Source organism: Hypomesus nipponensis, chromosome 26 (genome assembly GCF_054491055.1).
Source record: "Hypomesus nipponensis isolate SF chromosome 26, ASM5449105v1, whole genome shotgun sequence".
In the NCBI taxonomy this organism is placed as follows: domain Eukaryota; kingdom Metazoa; phylum Chordata; class Actinopteri; order Osmeriformes; family Osmeridae; genus Hypomesus; species Hypomesus nipponensis.
In genome coordinates, this window is record NC_140386.1 from 4,640,330 (window position 1) to 4,657,909 (window position 17,580).

Here is a 17,580-nt window from a genome sequence, read left to right on the forward strand (position 1 = left end):
TCGTGCATTAACCCACCCCCCCCCCCCCCCCCTCCATCCATCCATCTCGGAGAATCGCTATGGTAACCGATGCCTAAACAAGACAAAATTCCCGACATGTACAGCGCGCCGCTCAGCCATTAGACCTACACGCCACATAAACGCTAAGTGATGGGAGAATAGGTGGGGGGGGGGGGAGGGGGGGCTGTAACAACACCCAAGTCCCCCACTTATGCTGGGTGGGTGTGGGGGTGGGGGGGGGGGATTGCTGGACGGGTCATTATGGGATGCCGTGAAGGTCGAGGGAGGGCGAGCGTGGGAGTTAAACACTCACGACATTGAGTTCTCTCGGTTTGGAAGGGAGCACTGGAGCGTGTGTGTGCGTGTGTTGGGGAAGGGGGGGGGGGGGGCGCACACACGCGCGCGCACACGCCCTCGGGAAAGACACATAGCAACAGCATTTGCCACGAAGTTTCCTAAATATTGAGTGTAATAACTGGTTATTGGGCCACTCTTCAGCCTCCCTGTCGTGGGTACTCATAATTAAATGGAGAGGGGCGTTGGGGGAGTTTCTACTGACAAACACTTTCGGTCTAGCTACGCTAACACCTTAGGTTATCCTAAATCACTCTTCACTCTATGAGAGTGGTGTGTGTGTGTGCGTGCGTGCACGTGGGACGTGCAGAGAATTCCAATGTACCCGTACTCGTTACAAATGAACCATAAACTTGACACCAGAACTTGGGTGGAGAACCCCGGCACTTTGGCATGTGCAAAGCACGCACGCTGTCCATCCTTTTCCGAGAAGGTTCGAACGCCTCACGGTGTCATTCTGACCGCACTCCCGGCCACGCCGACGGTGTCTCGCCAAATTCTCAGCTCTTCCTTCCTTTGTCTGACTCCTCGCTCAATCTACCCCCCACCCTCTACCCCCACACCCCAGCCATCACCAGTGAGCGCCCCCCCCCCCCCCACCACCCCCAAGTCCTTCATCACTGTTGAAGACTGTCGTAGTGTTTGCCCCCCCCCCCCCCCGACCTTTCACCCACTGCTATCTAATTCGGTCTCACACAATCACAGACTATTTTTTATGTATGAGAAGGAGACCAGGTATGCTGGAAGTTGGACGGCAATTTGCTCTGTCCTGCAAAACATGCTGAACTGTCAGGGGAGCTGGCCTCTGTGGCTCCCTGCTGCCATCTATCTGTCACTGCTGGAACACCACACACATTTACATTTAGTCATTTAGCAGACGCTCTTATCCAGAGCGACTTAAAATAAGTACAGGGACAATTTCCCCGAGGCAAGTAGGGCTAGGTGCCTTGCCCAAGGACACCACGTCATTTGGCACGCCGGGGAATCGATCCGGCAACCTTCTGATTACTAGCCCGACTCCCTCACCGCTCAGCCATCTGACTCCCTACGGACACTGGCTCTGCCCTACCTCCCCTGTTGCTGTACTGCTGAGAACAGGTTGGCGACAACAGTGGTCTTCAACCCTGGTCCTCAGTGGCCAGCTGTCCGACGTATTCTAGACGTTTCCTTGCCCTCCCTAACCCCTCTGTAGAAGAGGATGCGATAATGGCGAGGTCACTTGAATCAGGTGTGTTGGAGCAGGGAAACATCTAGAACATACAGGATAGTGGGCCACTGAGGACCAGTGTTGAAGAACAAGACGGTTACAAAACATTTTTTTTAAATTATTTTTTTGCTACACATTACAGAACAAGTGGGCTTATCTTCTAGTTGGGTCATTTTTCTCCATTTGTTCAGTGCAAATTGCACGGCAACACAATCATTCCGTAGTACATCGATGCCACGTAATGGTTAATTCAACAACGCCGAGAATTGGACGGAGCCGACCTGTTTACCCTGGCACACAGCCGCCCATTCTTAGCTTAAAGTTCAGATTTGCCACTTTAGCCAGCTTGTCCTAACCTTTCAAAACATGCCTCCGCGTCTGGGTCGGTCTGCAACTCTGACCACCAGACCACCATCGCGAGGGAGAACTGTTTCTCCTCATGTAATGCACTTGCGGGGGGAGGGGGGGGTTCGGAGAGCGTCCACAGAGCAAACAAGCCATTTGGCTCCGCCCATTTTAGCAGGGATATAATCCTCCAAAAATACCAAACCCGAAACGCACGCGCGCACACCGCCGCCGCCGCCGCTTTGTGACAGAAAACACACGTTGCTGGGGAATGTGCTCGCTGGAGTCAAACGAGGGGTTCCTTAGCCCCGGTTCGTGGACACACGCGCGACTGTGCGTGCCGCCAGGGGCTGACTGGATGGCAGTAACGTAAACACCAATCAGGGAGCGGGGTAAACCCAGCCAACTGGGTGTTAAGAAGGAGCCCTGTCCTCGTTTATGGCGGGGGTGCTCACATCTGAGGCTGGCGTGTACACAATCGCCCAGCATGCCCTGGAGGGATCTACCATGGAAAATGGGGGAGGGGGGGGGTGGATTCTGGACCTTGTAGTCGACATTCCTTCAACGAAAAGACAGGGAAATAGATAGAAATAAAAGTAGAAGGAGTGACAAGGAGTAAACATGTCGTTCCTTTGAGCAATTTGTACTTTCCCATTTAGCAGGTGCTTTCATCCAAAGTGACAAGACATTGGCGGGGGGGGGGGGCGAGGATGTGGGCGACCACGATGGTCCAAACGGGCGGGTTATTGGGTGACCGTGTAAGACAGTAGGGTTGGGGGGGGGGGTGGGGGGAGTGACGACGACTGCCGTGTCCCACAGCCAGGGACCGGGCGGGGTCGTGAGAAGGGGGGAGGCGGGGACGGACGAAAACGGCAGGGCACGGAGGATATCCCAATGTGGACCGACCTGGGAAAGGACACGTTTCGAGACAACCGCCCACCTAAAGACCACACCCGACGGGGGGGGGGGGGGGGGGGGTGGGGAAACCCGAGAGACGAGCTTCCTTAAAAAAAAAAAAACCCCGACTGACACGACCCACAAAGCCTGGCTGCGTTGCGTCCACTCGAAAGCTTGCACACAAAAACAACACGGCACACTGCAAAGCCAAAACCCAGTGTTACACAAGACAACCGCTAACTGTTATAATAGTCTAGGGGCCTCTGAGAGAAGGGGGGGGGGGGGGAGGGGGGGTAGTGGACGGAGGCAGACGTGTTGCAGTCTGGCAGTTTTTAAACTACCACTGGTGTGGGAAGCACCCGGATAGACCGGATGTGGGAACGGATAAGGGATTTACAGAGGCGGAGGAGAGCCCAGGAGAGAGAGAGAGAGAGAGAGAGAGAGAGAGAGAGAGAGAGAGAGAGTGTGAGTGAGTGAGTGAGTGAGTGAGTGAGTGAGTGAGTGAGTGAGTGAGTGAGTGAGTGAGTGAGTGAGTGAGTGAGTGAGTGAGTGAGTGAGTGAGTGAGTGAGTGAGTGAGAGAGAGAGAGAGAGAGAGAGAGAGAGAGAGAGAGAGAGAGAGAGAGAGAGAGAGAGAGAGAGAGAGAGAGAGACTGTCAGAGGAGGGTGGAGTGGGTGGAGGATAAACTATGACGGGTCGAGGTGAGGCATCGTGGAGACTTTCGACAGACCAGATCTTCATACGCGCAACACACACACACAGAGAGAGAGAGACCAAACAGTATTTTAGAAGGAAGCCTATCGATGATGGGTGAACAGTGAACCCTCTTTCTCTCTCTCTCTCTCTCCTCCATCTCCCCAGGTCGAGTTGGTACGCCGGCCTCGCTCACGAGCCGCTCCAGAGGTTTCCACCCTCAAGTGAACACGGCCGCTGGCGTCCGCGCCAGGATTAGCAGAAAGTCGCTTTACGAAGCGTTCGTCCGTTTACCGTCCGATTGAACTGGGTGTGTGTAGAGGGGTGTGTGTGTGTGTGTGGGGGGGGGGGGGGGGGGGGCGGGTGAGGTGGGGGGGGGGTGAGGTGGGAGGTGGGTGAGTTGGGAGAACGTAACCGGCGGCCATGGCCGAGGAAGAACGTGGATGCCTGACAGAACCCTCTTCAACGGGGCTTTCAATCGGGCCCTGTTTATTTGGAGAGGGTTTCGGGGGGTTGGCCTTATGATGCACCAGCTGGCCGTCCCTAACCTTCCAGTGTCCGTCCACAACCCCCCCCCCCCATCCCCCCCACCGCCCTCGACCCACATCAAACCAGCTTCTAGTAAAAAAACAACAAAAAACTCTCGTACTTCAGAGGAAGGCCAAGAATTGGCCCTCCACACTGGGCAGTCTGGCTGTAAGCTCTGAGAAACATCCCTCTCTGGCCAGGATGCCTCTCACAAACAGATGGTGAGGAGGGAGACGAGGGGAGGGAGGGAGGGAGGGAGGGAGGGAGGGAGGGAGGGAGGGAGGGAGGGAGGGAGGGAGGGAGGGAGGGAGGGAGGGAGGGAGGGAGGGAGGGAGGGAGGGAGGGAGGGAGGGAGGGAGGGAGGGAGGGAGGGAGGGAGGGAGGGAGGGAGGGAGGGAGGGAGGGAGGGAGGGAGGGAGGGAGGCGTTCCTGTTCTTTTCCTCTCTGGTGTTAAAGACTTACGGTGAATCCAGCGGCTCAGCGGGAAAGAGGCCCTTTGAAATTCCCCATGACTGGATTCTCCACCGCGACACAACGCGCGTCATTTTCAACAATGACCCATGGAAGACAACGATGGCTGGCGTGCATCTCCCGCCCACCCTCCCCTCTCCAGTCATGTCGGCCATGACTCAACCTCCCACGTGTTCCTTGGGCCACACACACACACACACACACATACACACGGGGGAGGGGGGGGAGGGGGGGATCCGTTGAGTGTGTCCGGAAGATTCCGGTCTGCAAGGGCAGGAGACGGAGGCGTTCTCCAGCGTTCTCCAGGGACGCCGTGGAGCTCTCCAACAAAAGGGACATTGTGGGCCCAGACCCATCCAAGAACAGCCACTTCCTGGCCCCATCAGCCCCAATATCCTGTCCCATATCTCCAGCTCGGGTTCCCATGTTACAGGGTTTTTCGGGAACCCAGACTCACTGTTTCAACCGCCACGCAGCAGAAAGGGAGAGGCTCCGAGAGGGAGAGTTGAGAGGGGGTTGTGGGAATTGTAGTTTTGTTTTTTCTCTTTTTCTTACCTTGACGTGGCTCTGAGCTCCCAGGTTGTACACCTCAGTGGGCTTCACCTCGTTGATGATCTTCACCAGGCACGTGCTGTCCGTCAGGTCTCCGTAGTGGAGCTTCATGTCTAGGAGGAGAGAAGCAGAGCGTGCAAGACACACACACACACACAAATACACACACACACACACACAGTCAGACAAACACCAAAGACAGTTGTATGAAAGAACAACGTTAACACACACCACACCAGAAAATATGACTCCCGTCAGACTGCGTACCAACCCTCACCCTTGACTCTCTATGTTACTGTAATCTACTCTATTCTAATCAATGTAATTCACCAAAGTAAGTATTCCATGCCAACCACCTGTCTAAAAGTAGTCTTTATGGACAGTTTGTGTGTCCCTTACCTGGCATTCCAGAAGATATGGACAAAACTGAGATCCTGAGATTTTGTGTCACAATTTGCTTGAATTTCCCCAAGTAATCTTATGAGAAACCGTGGAATCACTCAGAAGTTCCCTGTTCTTGGGACAGATACCTCAAACCAATGTTCTCGATCGGGGTTCCATTTATTCAGAAGAGGAAAAAAAACCTTCACCTTGGCGACAACTTTACAAAACCACAAAGCATAGCTCCCATTTCTGGTTTCAGACGTGATTTGCCTCTGTTGTCTTCGAATGGGGTGCATATTCGCGCATTCAATTTGGGGGGATATTTGAGGCTAAAAGAAATGGCAAGATTTGCGTCCAGAAACCAGAAATGATAAAAGGAGACCAAGAGATGGGAGGAGAATGTCCGAAACAAATCCGTTTCCACTTCACGATAACATTTCCTTCATTTAGAAGATGCTTTGAGCCAAAGCGACGGTACAAATTGCAGAAAGCAGAGTGTGTGTGTTGAGGCGCAATGCACACATCGGGGGAGGATTCAAACACTTACGGCCTCGTGTACCCTGTTGACCTGTGGCGAGGTAGACGGGTTAGGGGCTTTCAACAAAACCCACAGTACAATACGTGTGTGAAACTGGATGTGTGCGTGGAGGGTTGTGGTGCAAGTGTTCCCACGCGACTTAACCCTCGTGCTGCCTTCGGGTCACATGACCCAAAGGTTCATAACGAACCGTTGTTGTGTTCACCCAAATTCACCCCATGCAAAAACAAATTGAAATCATTCGCTTTTAACCATCGCAATGTGGGGGGTCTGAGACAGCCCGGCGGTTAAAAGAAAACGCTTCCCTTTGTTTTTGCATGCGGTAAAGTTGTCGCAATACGACGGTGGCTCACAATGACTGATGGGTCACAATGACCCGAAGAGAACACAAGGGTTCATTTGGGTCAAGGGGTCGCGGTGTGGTGCTGCCTTGTACGTACTGCCTTCGGTGTGCGTCTGAGGATTGCCGTACAAGTGTTCGATCCGGCCGGTGTTGAAGGAACTCGATCGGCGGAGGATGCCGTGGACCTGGGGGACAAAAAACCCACAACAGTGACAGCGCACATCCCCCTCGCACGGACATGCGTGGCGGCAAAGGGGAAGGTGTATGTGTGGAATGTTCCGGAATTCTCTGTCTCGGGGGTTTCAGCTGGGGAGTATGTGTGATATGCTGGTGATATTTGGGGGGGGGGGGGGGGGGGCGGGTTTAGGAAGCTCTGTTTAGATGAGATAACATTTCCTGATCTTCGAGAGTCTTTCAGTGGGAGAGCGCTGGACTACAATCTCACTTCCTGTATTCACTCTGGACTTCCTGCCTGCCTGTCCACCCGTCTTTCATTGGCCCCCCATTAGAGTCCCCCAGCCTGGAAACCTGGGGCAGGGCTACTTCCTGTGCCTGGTGACACTTCCTGGCCGGCACGCATGTCTCCTCACCAGCCAGGGGTAATGAAATCATTCAGCTACTGTGAGGAAAACCCATCGACCGGCCCTTGCGTGCGTACGTGGCGTACGTGCGCACGATTGCGTGTGCCGTAGGCGTGAGAGGTCAGCGGGGCTGCCGTATCGTTCGCGAAGCCTGACATGCCGAGCGCCTCGGAACGTTCCGGACGGGGAGCCTTTCTGCAGCCTCGGCAAACACCTAGGCGCGGCGGCGGTGCCCGAGCTGACCTCAGCTAAGTCCGTACCCAGGAACGACGTCCACTTCCTCGTGAACGAATCAGGGAGAGGTGAAAGGTCGAGGGGGGGGGTCGCGTCGCTGCGAGGCGAGTCCGAGGCAGAGAGTGAGGCGTGACGTCTGCAATCGCTCAACACCTCATCGCTGACGTTGGCCGGCTTATCGAGGGTATGGGAAGGTGTGTGTGCGCGTGTGTGTGTGGCAAAGCAACGGAGAAGTGTGTCACTCACCTCGTAGCCTTTCTCCACCAGGAACTCCGCCAGGTAGGAACCATCCTGGAAAAGACAGCGCCGCACAGCAGAGCGTTACACAGGAGGAATGCGTGCGGGGGTCAAGCGCGACAGGGGGAATGGCGACAACGTGACAGGGGCTTTCCAGCGGAGCCACAGGGAACTCAAGCGGGCGGGCCACTTCACCGACTGCCCCAGTCCGAGTGAACAATAGCAGAAACGCTGAAATGTGGAGAGTTCACGTCTATGGCAGTGTGTGTGGGGTTATAGGGTGTGTGTGTGTGTATTCTGTCAATAATGTCTTGCGTCCGTGTATTACTTTTTATCCTTTTCTTTCCCCTGCCTCCCTGCCTCCCTGCCTCCCTGCCTCCCTCAGTCCCTCCCTCACTCCCTCCCTCCCTCCCCAGACTTTCCAACCACATGTTCAGAAACCCTCTGGAATATTTTGAGCCAGTCATGGCATTCACTCACACACACACACAGACAGTCCCGGCTCCAACCCAACACTTCCTCTCCAGGTCTCGGGGGGGGGGGGGGGGGGGGGGGGGTGTAGGAAAAGTGTGGAGGGGGGGGGGGAGGCACAAGAGGGCCGGTGGAAGAGAAGCACGGCAGCCACGTTTCAGGGCCTTAGAGGCTGGAAAACTCTCGGCCCCTTCTTTTGGCACCCCCAGAAGCCTGCCTCGGCCCAACGGGGTAAGGATGGGATAAGCCTGGAGAGGGGGGGGGTGGGGCAACGTCAGGCTCGCTACTCGAGCATGGAAAGCATTCTGACCCTCACACGGGTTGCCAGGGTCCGTCCCTGTCCATCCCCACAATCTGACAGCTCGGCTGCTTATCCCCCTTTCCGGGTCAACGGGGGGGTTCGAGCCTCGTCGGTCGGCTCGGTCCTGTCGCGGGTCTAATGGACCGTTGTGGTTCAACCGGGTTCGTTTGGAGGTTGATGGAGGGGCCGATTCTGGCTGCTGGGTGGCACTGAAGCCTGACCTGAGCCTGACTGAACACAGGCAAGCTGGCCCGACCCCCGGCACCCCTCTGCCAATCCCAGAAGCGTGCTTGAAGCCGCGGCCGTGTCAAGTTTTCCTGCCCCCGTGCCAGGGTCGAAAGAGCCCCCGCAGCCAAGCCAATATGAGGGGGGGCGAGGGGAGGGGGGGAGTGGGGCGGAGGAGGGGGAGGGGGGGGGGGGAGTGGGGCGGAGGAGGGGGTGCTGAAGAGATGATTTTCATTTGAAAACAAGAGGCTCCTTTGAGTCTCTGTTAGCTCATAAACCCAGGCCTCACCTCATCGTTTCCTGTTATGGGGATTTGGACTTGAGGGGGGGGGGCGGGGGGGGAGGGGGGATGGGAGGGAGGGAGGGGGGAACGCACACACCCCACCTCTACACCAGACACCCCGCACTCTGGGAGGGGTTCACCCGCCACCCCTCAGCCCTCCCGCAATCGGTCGCCCCCCAAAAAACGTCGCCAAATCCAAAAAGATTGTCAGAGAGGTGAACTGGAAGTCAAGCGCAGGTTTGAGAGGGCTCTGACGTTGCCACACATCATGTCCTTTCTACAGGCACAGTGTACCCGACTATGTCCTTGAAGGGGGATTCCACCAAAGGAGTACACGGCAGAACCACGGTCAGTTACAGCAGAGGAGAGATGCCCCAGTGTTGTGGAACGCTAAATCGCACCATGTGTAAGGAATGCTAGCTATGCTAGTTCATCAGCAACGGGCCTATTATCATCATTAGCTCCAATCATTCCAACCATCATCATCATCGTTATGTTTCATTTACTGAAAGCACGGGTTTGTCATGAAAACTGGCAATTATGGTACAGTAGTGTGTGTGTATGTGTGTGTGTGCCAAATATGAAGTTGAGAGCCTTGACATTGTCCTCAGCTTAGGCTTATCCTCTGTTGAAGTTCAATAGAAATGCTTTGCTTACAACAATAGCACTCATATGGGAGGATGCAATGCTGTCTAGACCGACTGCGTCTGTTGTCACAACACAAACACTGCCATGCTTCAGCAGAGAAGGGAGAGAGAGAGAGAGAGAGAGAGAGAGAGAGAGAGAGAGAGAGAGAGAGAGAGAGAGAGAGAGAGAGAGAGAGAGAGAGAAATGAAATAGCACAGTAAAGGTAGAAATAGCCTACTGTAATATGGAAGACACTTTAAACAGCTAGTCTGGCACCCCCTGCTGGGGAAATATAAAATTAATGAGCTCGTACTCGGGCCAGATTGTTTAGTAAACCAATTTAGCTTTGTTTTGAAAATTGGGAGTGTTTTGGGAGAATCTATACAAAAACGGACCGAGTCATTCTCTAAAACTGAAAGGAAGATTCTGTCTGTGTGTCTGTGTGTGTGTGTGTGTGTGTGTGTGTGTGTGTGTGCGCTGCGAGAGATGTTTATTTTTAAGAGAGGATAAATGAATCGCAGTTATGTGCTTTCTTTCTACCACAGAACAAAGCTGCCACACATACCACTGAACTGCAATTAGTTCTGATGCATCCTAATGAAGCCCCAATCACAGACCACAGCATACCCTCAACCACAAATAGGAACTTTCATTGCGCACACCCACACCCACACCCACACCCCCACACACACCCACACACCCACACACCCCCACACACACACACACCCCCACACCCACACACCCACACACACACACACACACACGTATCATGTGCATGGTCCTGATCACCACCCCTCCCTTTTTTTTCTTTTTACCAACCGCGACGCGTCACTTCTAACAAACGAGCGAGCGAGCGCGTGCAGAACTCCCTCACATCAATGTGCTTCTGTAATCAGGGACTCCGACTGGACTTCCTGTCCACACAGGAAATGCAGCCCTTTCTGACCGGTCGCAGCGAGGAGTGAGCGAGTAGGCCCTACTGCGCAAACACTCTCGAGAGACATCCTCAACTACTGTTGGAACACTTCCATATTTATAACTCTGCTTTCGAGCAGGATAACGATTCCCAGACAAAGTACTTGGTTAGCTTAGCTTAGCACAAAGAAAGGCTGAAGCCCCTGGATCGAGTCCAAAACGCGAGGTTCACTTTATTTTCCCCGTCTAATTCAATCAGGTGTGGCGTCCAGATCTCCTTCTGGGCTGGAATGGGCCTTGGAGGAGCGATCAGGAGCTCTTATGAGCGACAGAGGAGGAGTCGTAAGCGACATGCACGGATTCTTAGCTTTATGATTATTATTCCTGGCGCTCGGGCGGTCTGTCGCGAAACGACGCGTCTACAGAGGTCCAGTCTGGGAGAGGAAGCAGCCAAGAGTCTGGGTGGGGGACGGGGGGACGGGGGGCAGGCTGGGGGTGGGAGGGGGTGGGGCGTGGACCACTGTATCACACCCCAACAAAGGACGCGGGAGGAGGGGAAGCAGGGGTCGTACGCTGTACATACAACAAAAAAAACGATTTGCGGGCAGTGCACGAAAACAGGGGTTTGCTTTCACAGTCGTCCACGTCCGCCAGCGCGAGTTCAAAAGTAAACGTCCGCGTCGCTGTGGGCCGAAGCAGGAACAAACCTGCCCTTTCAGCCTCCTTTCCACCCCTGCTAGTAATCAAGCGGACCCCCCCACACACACATACACACACACCCCACTTTGCCTCAGAGGTGGTCTCTCCTAAGTCAGGGACTGTGATCACTCATTGACCCACCCCCCACCCCCTTCCCCCCAGACCTCCAGTACCTCACGTCTCCAGAGTCGTGCATTGGCTCCACAAATTATGAACAGTAGTTAGCCCGCGCGATTTATGGTATCACTGCGACCTTGTGGCCCCTCCGGTGTCAGAGCGCCACCCGCGTGTTTGAGATGGTATAACCAGATGCCTGCCTCCTCGCATTGGGAAGTCACCATCAGCACCGAATTCTACAGCTCCTTCGGGGGGCTGATATATATCACCGGGACGGGTGGAATAAAAATGAAATAACACTGTTGTTCTTTGTTTTCTGTCAGAGGAGGAGAGAGAAGGAGGAGGAGAGAGTCTTGGGGGAGTGCTGGGCAGAGGAATGTGACTGGGAATGACTTTCCAAGGTTGTCACTCCTGGGAGGTCAAGCTAGGTGAATTCGGCAGACAACTTTGTCCCTCTCGCCGGATAGCGTCCGCGAAACTGCTATTGCACTAGATGGCATCTCTCAGCGCCATGTTGGAGTTCTAGAATATAGCACATCTGTGCTATTGGGCTGATCAGTGGTAGCACTGCATAGGATATTAGACAGGGGGCGCCATTCCACTAAATGCGCCGACAACAGCGCCGCATCGATACTGCACCGACCAGTTTGGGGAGCCACGATAACGTGGCACACTCCAATGAGTAACACTGTAATTGGAGGCGCTTCATTGTCTGATGACAATGGGAATATCTTTCCTTTAGAGGTGTGGTACAAGTAAACCTTCATGCAAATACTGACTGTCATTGTCATTTACGTGGCAACTTGTCCTAACTGGTAAAACAGCCCTCTCTGCCTGCTTAACCTGGTCTCCAACAATTTGTATGCCTTGACGGCACTGTTTAATTTTTTTTGTCAAAACAATCTGATTAATTTAGGACTACTTCATGCAGCATGGTCCTCAATGTGAACGTTCATTTTAGTCCAATGGCAGTGTTTTCCTACTTCCTGATGCTCTTTGCATGTCGTATAAAACATTAAAGCACGGAAAACCTAAGGAAAAGGGTCTCCTAAGAAAAACACCTGATACGCGTCTTGATTTATGCTTTAGACCTCCTTTGGAAGTGTTACGTCGTTGTCATTCCACCTGACCTGCCAGACTGGTTATACTGTTGAATGTATTCACTGTATTTTATGACTCGCGCCACTGACCACTGAAAAACTATAAGATAAGTAACAAGCTAGTTACACACCTGGATTATACACAACGTTTTTCTTTTCGGCAAAGGTATTAATCAAAGAAAGCATATGTTCATGGATTCTAAAGTGATACAGATGCGCTTACCTGTCCAGTGATACCCGTAACCAAAGCAACCTTTCCCCGCTTTTGGAGATCTCCATTCGCACCGGATTTTGAGGACGGTTCCATACTTTGAGCCATTTTCAAGTAATGTTTGATTATTTTCTAAATAATTTGAAAAGCTGCTGGGTGCTTATGATATAGGCTATATTCACTCAACCGGTTCAGGACAGCAGCATCCGCAAACTCCAACTTCTGACGTATCAGGATGTGAAAGTTGAACAGCCAATCGAAAGAAGGCAAGTAGAAGAAGCAGAAGAATCTTTAAAGACGAGGCAAGAATAACATTGGTTATTTTATATTTGACAGCGCCACCCACAGGACTGATAGACAGTAGTATCAGGGGCGGTTTTAGGCACGGACAGACCGGGCGGCCGCCCGGGGCGCATTTTTGCATGTCACGTGGGGGGCGCACACGCATAAAAAAAAAAAGAATTATCTGCGCGGATTTCTCTTATCTAGGCCTATAATTTCAGTCTGAGGGGAAGTGGCTTATTGATAAGATCGCCCTGGGCGCACAATGTGCTAGGACCGCCACAGCTTACAATGATTGATTTCAGTGCAATTACGAATTCGGCTTGACGATAATTACGTTTCAGAGTATCCGAAACATGTTTGAATGAATGAGAAATTGTTATGATATTATGAGATGTCAGAAATGCAATCAGATCAGCTAGTGTACGAGTGTGTTTCCTTGTGCTCTTTTATGTTTCAGTGTTTGCTCAGCGCTCACATCCTAACATCATTCGGTCCCGGATGTGGTTTTAGGGCAGTACAGTAAACGTGGCAACTTTGACACCTGCTTGTGTACGTGGCATCCATAGAACTTTATTTGGCAGAGTATCATGGTGAAAATTTACCAACTATAACAAAGGATTTAAATTTCATATCCAATATATATATATATATATATATATATATAGGCTATATATATATTCTGAAGATATGAGGGCAGTAACCCTAAAAGTAGAAGTCTTTCGTATACATTTCAGTTTAGCAGTAACTTAACACGATTGCCTGAGGTGTTCTTTTTGGACATTGGAATTATTGGACCATTGGACAATGGGGGAATCCTTTCCATCACACGAGGCATTGACGTCAAATGAGACCAGATTCACATGACTTGAGCATATAGGGTAACAGAAATGCCGCAGAGGCAATCAAACCTCGAGAGCAAGAATCCCACTCCCTTATTGTTCTAGTAAATTTGACCTTGTACGAAAACATCTGTTCCAACGGTGAGCGTTTGAAACATCATGAAAGAGCTCACTCACTACCCGGCTTCCCAGAGTGCATAGTGTGATGACAGGTGTGATTCCATTACAGTCAAATGTAAACACGATCTCAATGGCAAAACAGAAAACACCTGCCTGCGGCCCTGACAACTGAGTCTGTGCTGTAGTTCATCCGTTCACGGGGGAACCGCTCAGAGATTTCTCACTCTACTCGCCTTTCATCTCGTAGCAGGCCCTGTGTGTGTGCGTGCGCGTGCGTGTGTGTGTGTGTGTGGTTCTTGCTGTGTGTGCCTCCCTGTCTTACTGTGTCTTTTTGTATAATGTAAGACAAGGCATCGTAATGTTAAAACATATGGAATAGAGAGACAGAGAGAGAGAGAGAGAGAGTGAGAGAGAGAGAGAGAGAGAGAGAGAGAGAGAGAATGTGAGAGTGAACTAGAGGGAAAGGGGCCACCCAAGGTGTTATGGTAGTGACCCAGTTTCCTGAGAGCCTGTGAAGAGGTGACAACTGACAGGAGTGGAGCCAACTATCCTGCAGGCCGACAGTAGGGTCTTGTTACCAAGGTCCAGGCTACAAGGAAATCACCCCCTATACCCTGCTTCCACTTTGTACACCCGCACCCATACCCATAACACCAAATCTAGTCATGATCCAACCGTTCCCAACTGTTTCTAGGTATTCTACTTCTCATGGTGACATTTGGCGATGGAACAGACTCGAACTTAATGACTTTGTCCGTTCATCCGAACCATCCTCTCGATCTTTCCCATCCTGAAAAAAAAAAACCTCTGTCCTGTTTGTTGTCTCTCTAACTCCCCCCGCAAGTCCATCTGGTTTTGATTCAGTTCACTAAGATAGCGTTTCACCGTGTGTGTGTGTGTGTCTCAGCTATTATTTAGGGGCTAGGCCCTACCCTGATGAAAGGGTAGACAACATGGTTGGGCTGACAACCTCTCCCTGACATTCTGTGTACTGGGCCACGGTTCATGCCATCCAACCATCTCCCTCCGATCTGGCTGGCGTGTTTCTGACATGGAAAGGTGACTACCTGGCAGAACTCCCTGACAGAGACGCACTCCACGTGAAAGACAACACAAGGAGGATTAGATGGGGTTGGGAGGGCGGAAGAAGACTAAAGGAAAAATGACGATGGCGTCGAGATCCTTTTTGTCCTCTGCCTCTGGAATGATGGTATTATTGTCTTTGGCTGTCGTGCATCCCAGTAGCCAATCGCTCAAGGATCGGCGCATTCAGTTTGACTCAAGATTTATAAACAGATGAAGTTAGAATCCGCCACCCTATCTCCCCCTTGTGTCCTTGGAGGGATAAGTTTAGGTGGTGATTGGCTGGTGCCAAGCTTGGGCAGGTGGCAACTCCCCTGTGACTTGAAGTTCATGTTCCAGGTGAAATCATCTTCCAATTTCAACCAGGAAGAGGGGCTGTGAGTAAAAGTTAGTAGATCGTAAACGTTTCTAAATGTAGGCATTTGCATGACTTACTATGAGCAAACATACTTTGTTTGACTTGAAGGCCAAAGGTTGTCTATCGTTATGGGCTGTGACACACTGTGGTGTTATACGCATGCACGGACCCAAGTGAACCCTTTTCAAACCTTTTAGTGAGTCATCTACGAATTCACAAAGAATTAAACAGACACAAAAGCTCACCTGCAGGGGTGAATATATACGTTAGGGGGGCCAATTACATGACATTTTCTCAAAAGCAATTTTTGAGGGGGGCACATCAAAAGTAGTGCTGTGTCACATGACTTACGTTGTAATGTAATGGGAGGGACAAATCGTATTTTGACTAGGATTAGGGGGGGTTGTGCCCCCCCATCCCCACTGGGATTGCCGCCAATGCTCACCTAACGTCACCAATGCTGCAAACCTGTTGATTGTGTTTGCTCAAGTAAGTTAGATTAGTCGATGACTATACAGAACAGGAACCAGTAACAGACATCAAGATAAAAAATGTGCTTTTCCTTTTGAGATGTAGTTCTGTATAGTAATGTTACCATAAACAGGCTTTACTGACTCAGGTGAGCTATGACATGACATTACATTTACATTTAGAAGACACTCTCATCCAGAGCGACTTACGGTAAGTACAGGGACATTCCCCCGAGGCAAGTAGGGTGAGGTCCCTTGCCCAAGGACACAACTTCATTTTGCTTACCCGCGAAGCAAACTGGCAACCTTCTGATTAATAGCCCGATTCCCTAACCGCTCAGCCATCTGACCCCCCTAGCTAAACGAGATAAGGCCGAGACAATGATTCCAGTAAGCTGCCTAGTATCAACTGTTTCACATAAATGTACCCTCATGGTAGAAGGGAATATGGCTAAAAGGAGTGTTCTTCAACCTTGATCCTCAGGGCCCACTGTCCTGTATTTTATAGATGTTTCCCTGCTCCAACACACCTGATTCAAATGAATGGTAGTCCTGCCTGATAACTACCATTCATTTGATCATGGTGTGTTGGAGCAGGGAAACATCTAAAACACACAGGACAGTCAGACCCTGAGGACCAGGGTTCAAGACCACTGGCTTAAAGGATGCGTGAGTGGAAAAGCTTCTGTGGAAAAGGTATCTGAAACCACCGTGAAATACTGCCCTCTGGTGGTGGTTGCCTTACATACAGACAGCTCAGCACATGTATTGTACGAGACCAGGAGGTTCGGTGTGTGACACCTGGATACCGCTACTCGACAGGCAACTAATATGGTGCAACAACAATTACAGAATTCAAGGGAAGACACTTAAGCTGTGGGTCGGGGCAAATTTAGTACTAAAGTCAGCCATGTTAGATAGAAATATAAGGTTAGATAGGGTTAGTGTATTATTTATTGTTATCTGTAATTTAGGAAGTTTTAGTATTAGGCTCAGTATAGTCAATTATGTATTGCTATCTGTATATTTAGGAAGTTTCACTTATTTAAGCTCAACATAGATGTAAATTATGTTCTGTGTACTTATATGTTATGTTAAGCCAGGTGCTTGCGTTGTCTTGTCTTAAGAATGTCAGTGCCCAGTCTGTTTTTCTGTGTACCTGACAAATAAAAGACTTGAACTTGAACTAGAAAGCACCTGTTGGTTGAGTTGATGGTGTTGGTGGCTGTGGAGAGGTAATGGGTGATGGCAGGGGTGTCGTTAGAGCCTAGAGAAGTTTGAGCGTGAACAATTTACTTTATTAGTCAGTGCATTCATTTAGATTGATAATCCCAGACAAAATGAACGCGGTATCCCGATCGACGCTCGTAAAAGTGTTTCACCGAAAACACAAACCTATAGGGTGAGTTCAGGTAATGTGGGACATCAGGTAAAGTGGGACAGTTAAGCATTTTGATGATTTAATATGTGCAAAACCGACATCCAATCACCAGAGCTGATCTTGACTCGTAAAGACAACACTTCTAGTCACTATGCAGTGGATTTTATTTGTCTGACCTCCCGGAAATGAGTCTCTGCAGGTTGGGATGTCTGTGTTGTGGGTTAGGCAAGGGGAGTTTCTATAACCTCGTAGTGCATTGTGCGCAGCAAGCTTGAAAGAAAAAAAGGGATATTAATTAGGGGCCTGTGCCCCAGTACAGTTTATGTCTAACATCGCTTCTGGGCGGTGGTGCAGTTTTGCTGGGTTCAAGCTTACATTTAGTCATTCAGCACCCGCTCTTATCCAGAGCGACTTACAGTAAGCAAGCTTACACAGGTGGTGGGGAATGTAAGAGCAGATCAGGTTGCTAACGAGTGCCTGACCAAGAGAGAGTGTGGATGTTGAGGTGTTGTTAGAAAGGATAGAGGTCAAATCATTGATGGGAAAGTATGATTCCAGGTTGTGTGAGGGGTGCTTGGTGGAGGAGACTGTACAGCATGTGTTGGGGTTTGGCAAGCTGTATGATGTAGAAAGGGAATGGTTGGCTGAAGGGGTCAGAGAAGCGAACGGGTCTGGTCGGTGTGGATAGGGTGGTAGAGCAGTGGATCTTATTCTACAACCCTGTACTCTTAA

General features: G+C 51.1%; 1 protein-coding gene across 2 annotated transcripts in view; it reads right to left on the reverse strand.

Annotated features, from left to right (window-relative positions):
• The window catches only part of gmds (GDP-mannose 4,6-dehydratase), a 100,881-nt gene extending 88,337 nt beyond the window's left edge, over nt 1-12,544 (reverse strand). Inside the window, exons 1-5 of one of the 2 annotated variants that reach the window (XM_084693156.1) lie at nt 12,325-12,544; nt 7,373-7,417; nt 6,409-6,496; nt 5,978-5,998; nt 5,050-5,159 (exon numbers count right to left, since the gene is read on the reverse strand). In XM_084693156.1, coding sequence (XP_084549282.1) covers nt 5,050-5,159; nt 5,978-5,998; nt 6,409-6,496; nt 7,373-7,417; nt 12,325-12,420 — 360 coding nt within the window. In that variant the 5' untranslated portion in view covers nt 12,421-12,544. The remainder of the gene's footprint in view (nt 1-5,049; nt 5,160-5,977; nt 5,999-6,408; nt 6,497-7,372; nt 7,418-12,324) is intronic. The other variant, XM_084693157.1, reaches the window with a different exon arrangement.
• Between the last annotated feature and the right edge of the window lie 5,036 nt (nt 12,545-17,580).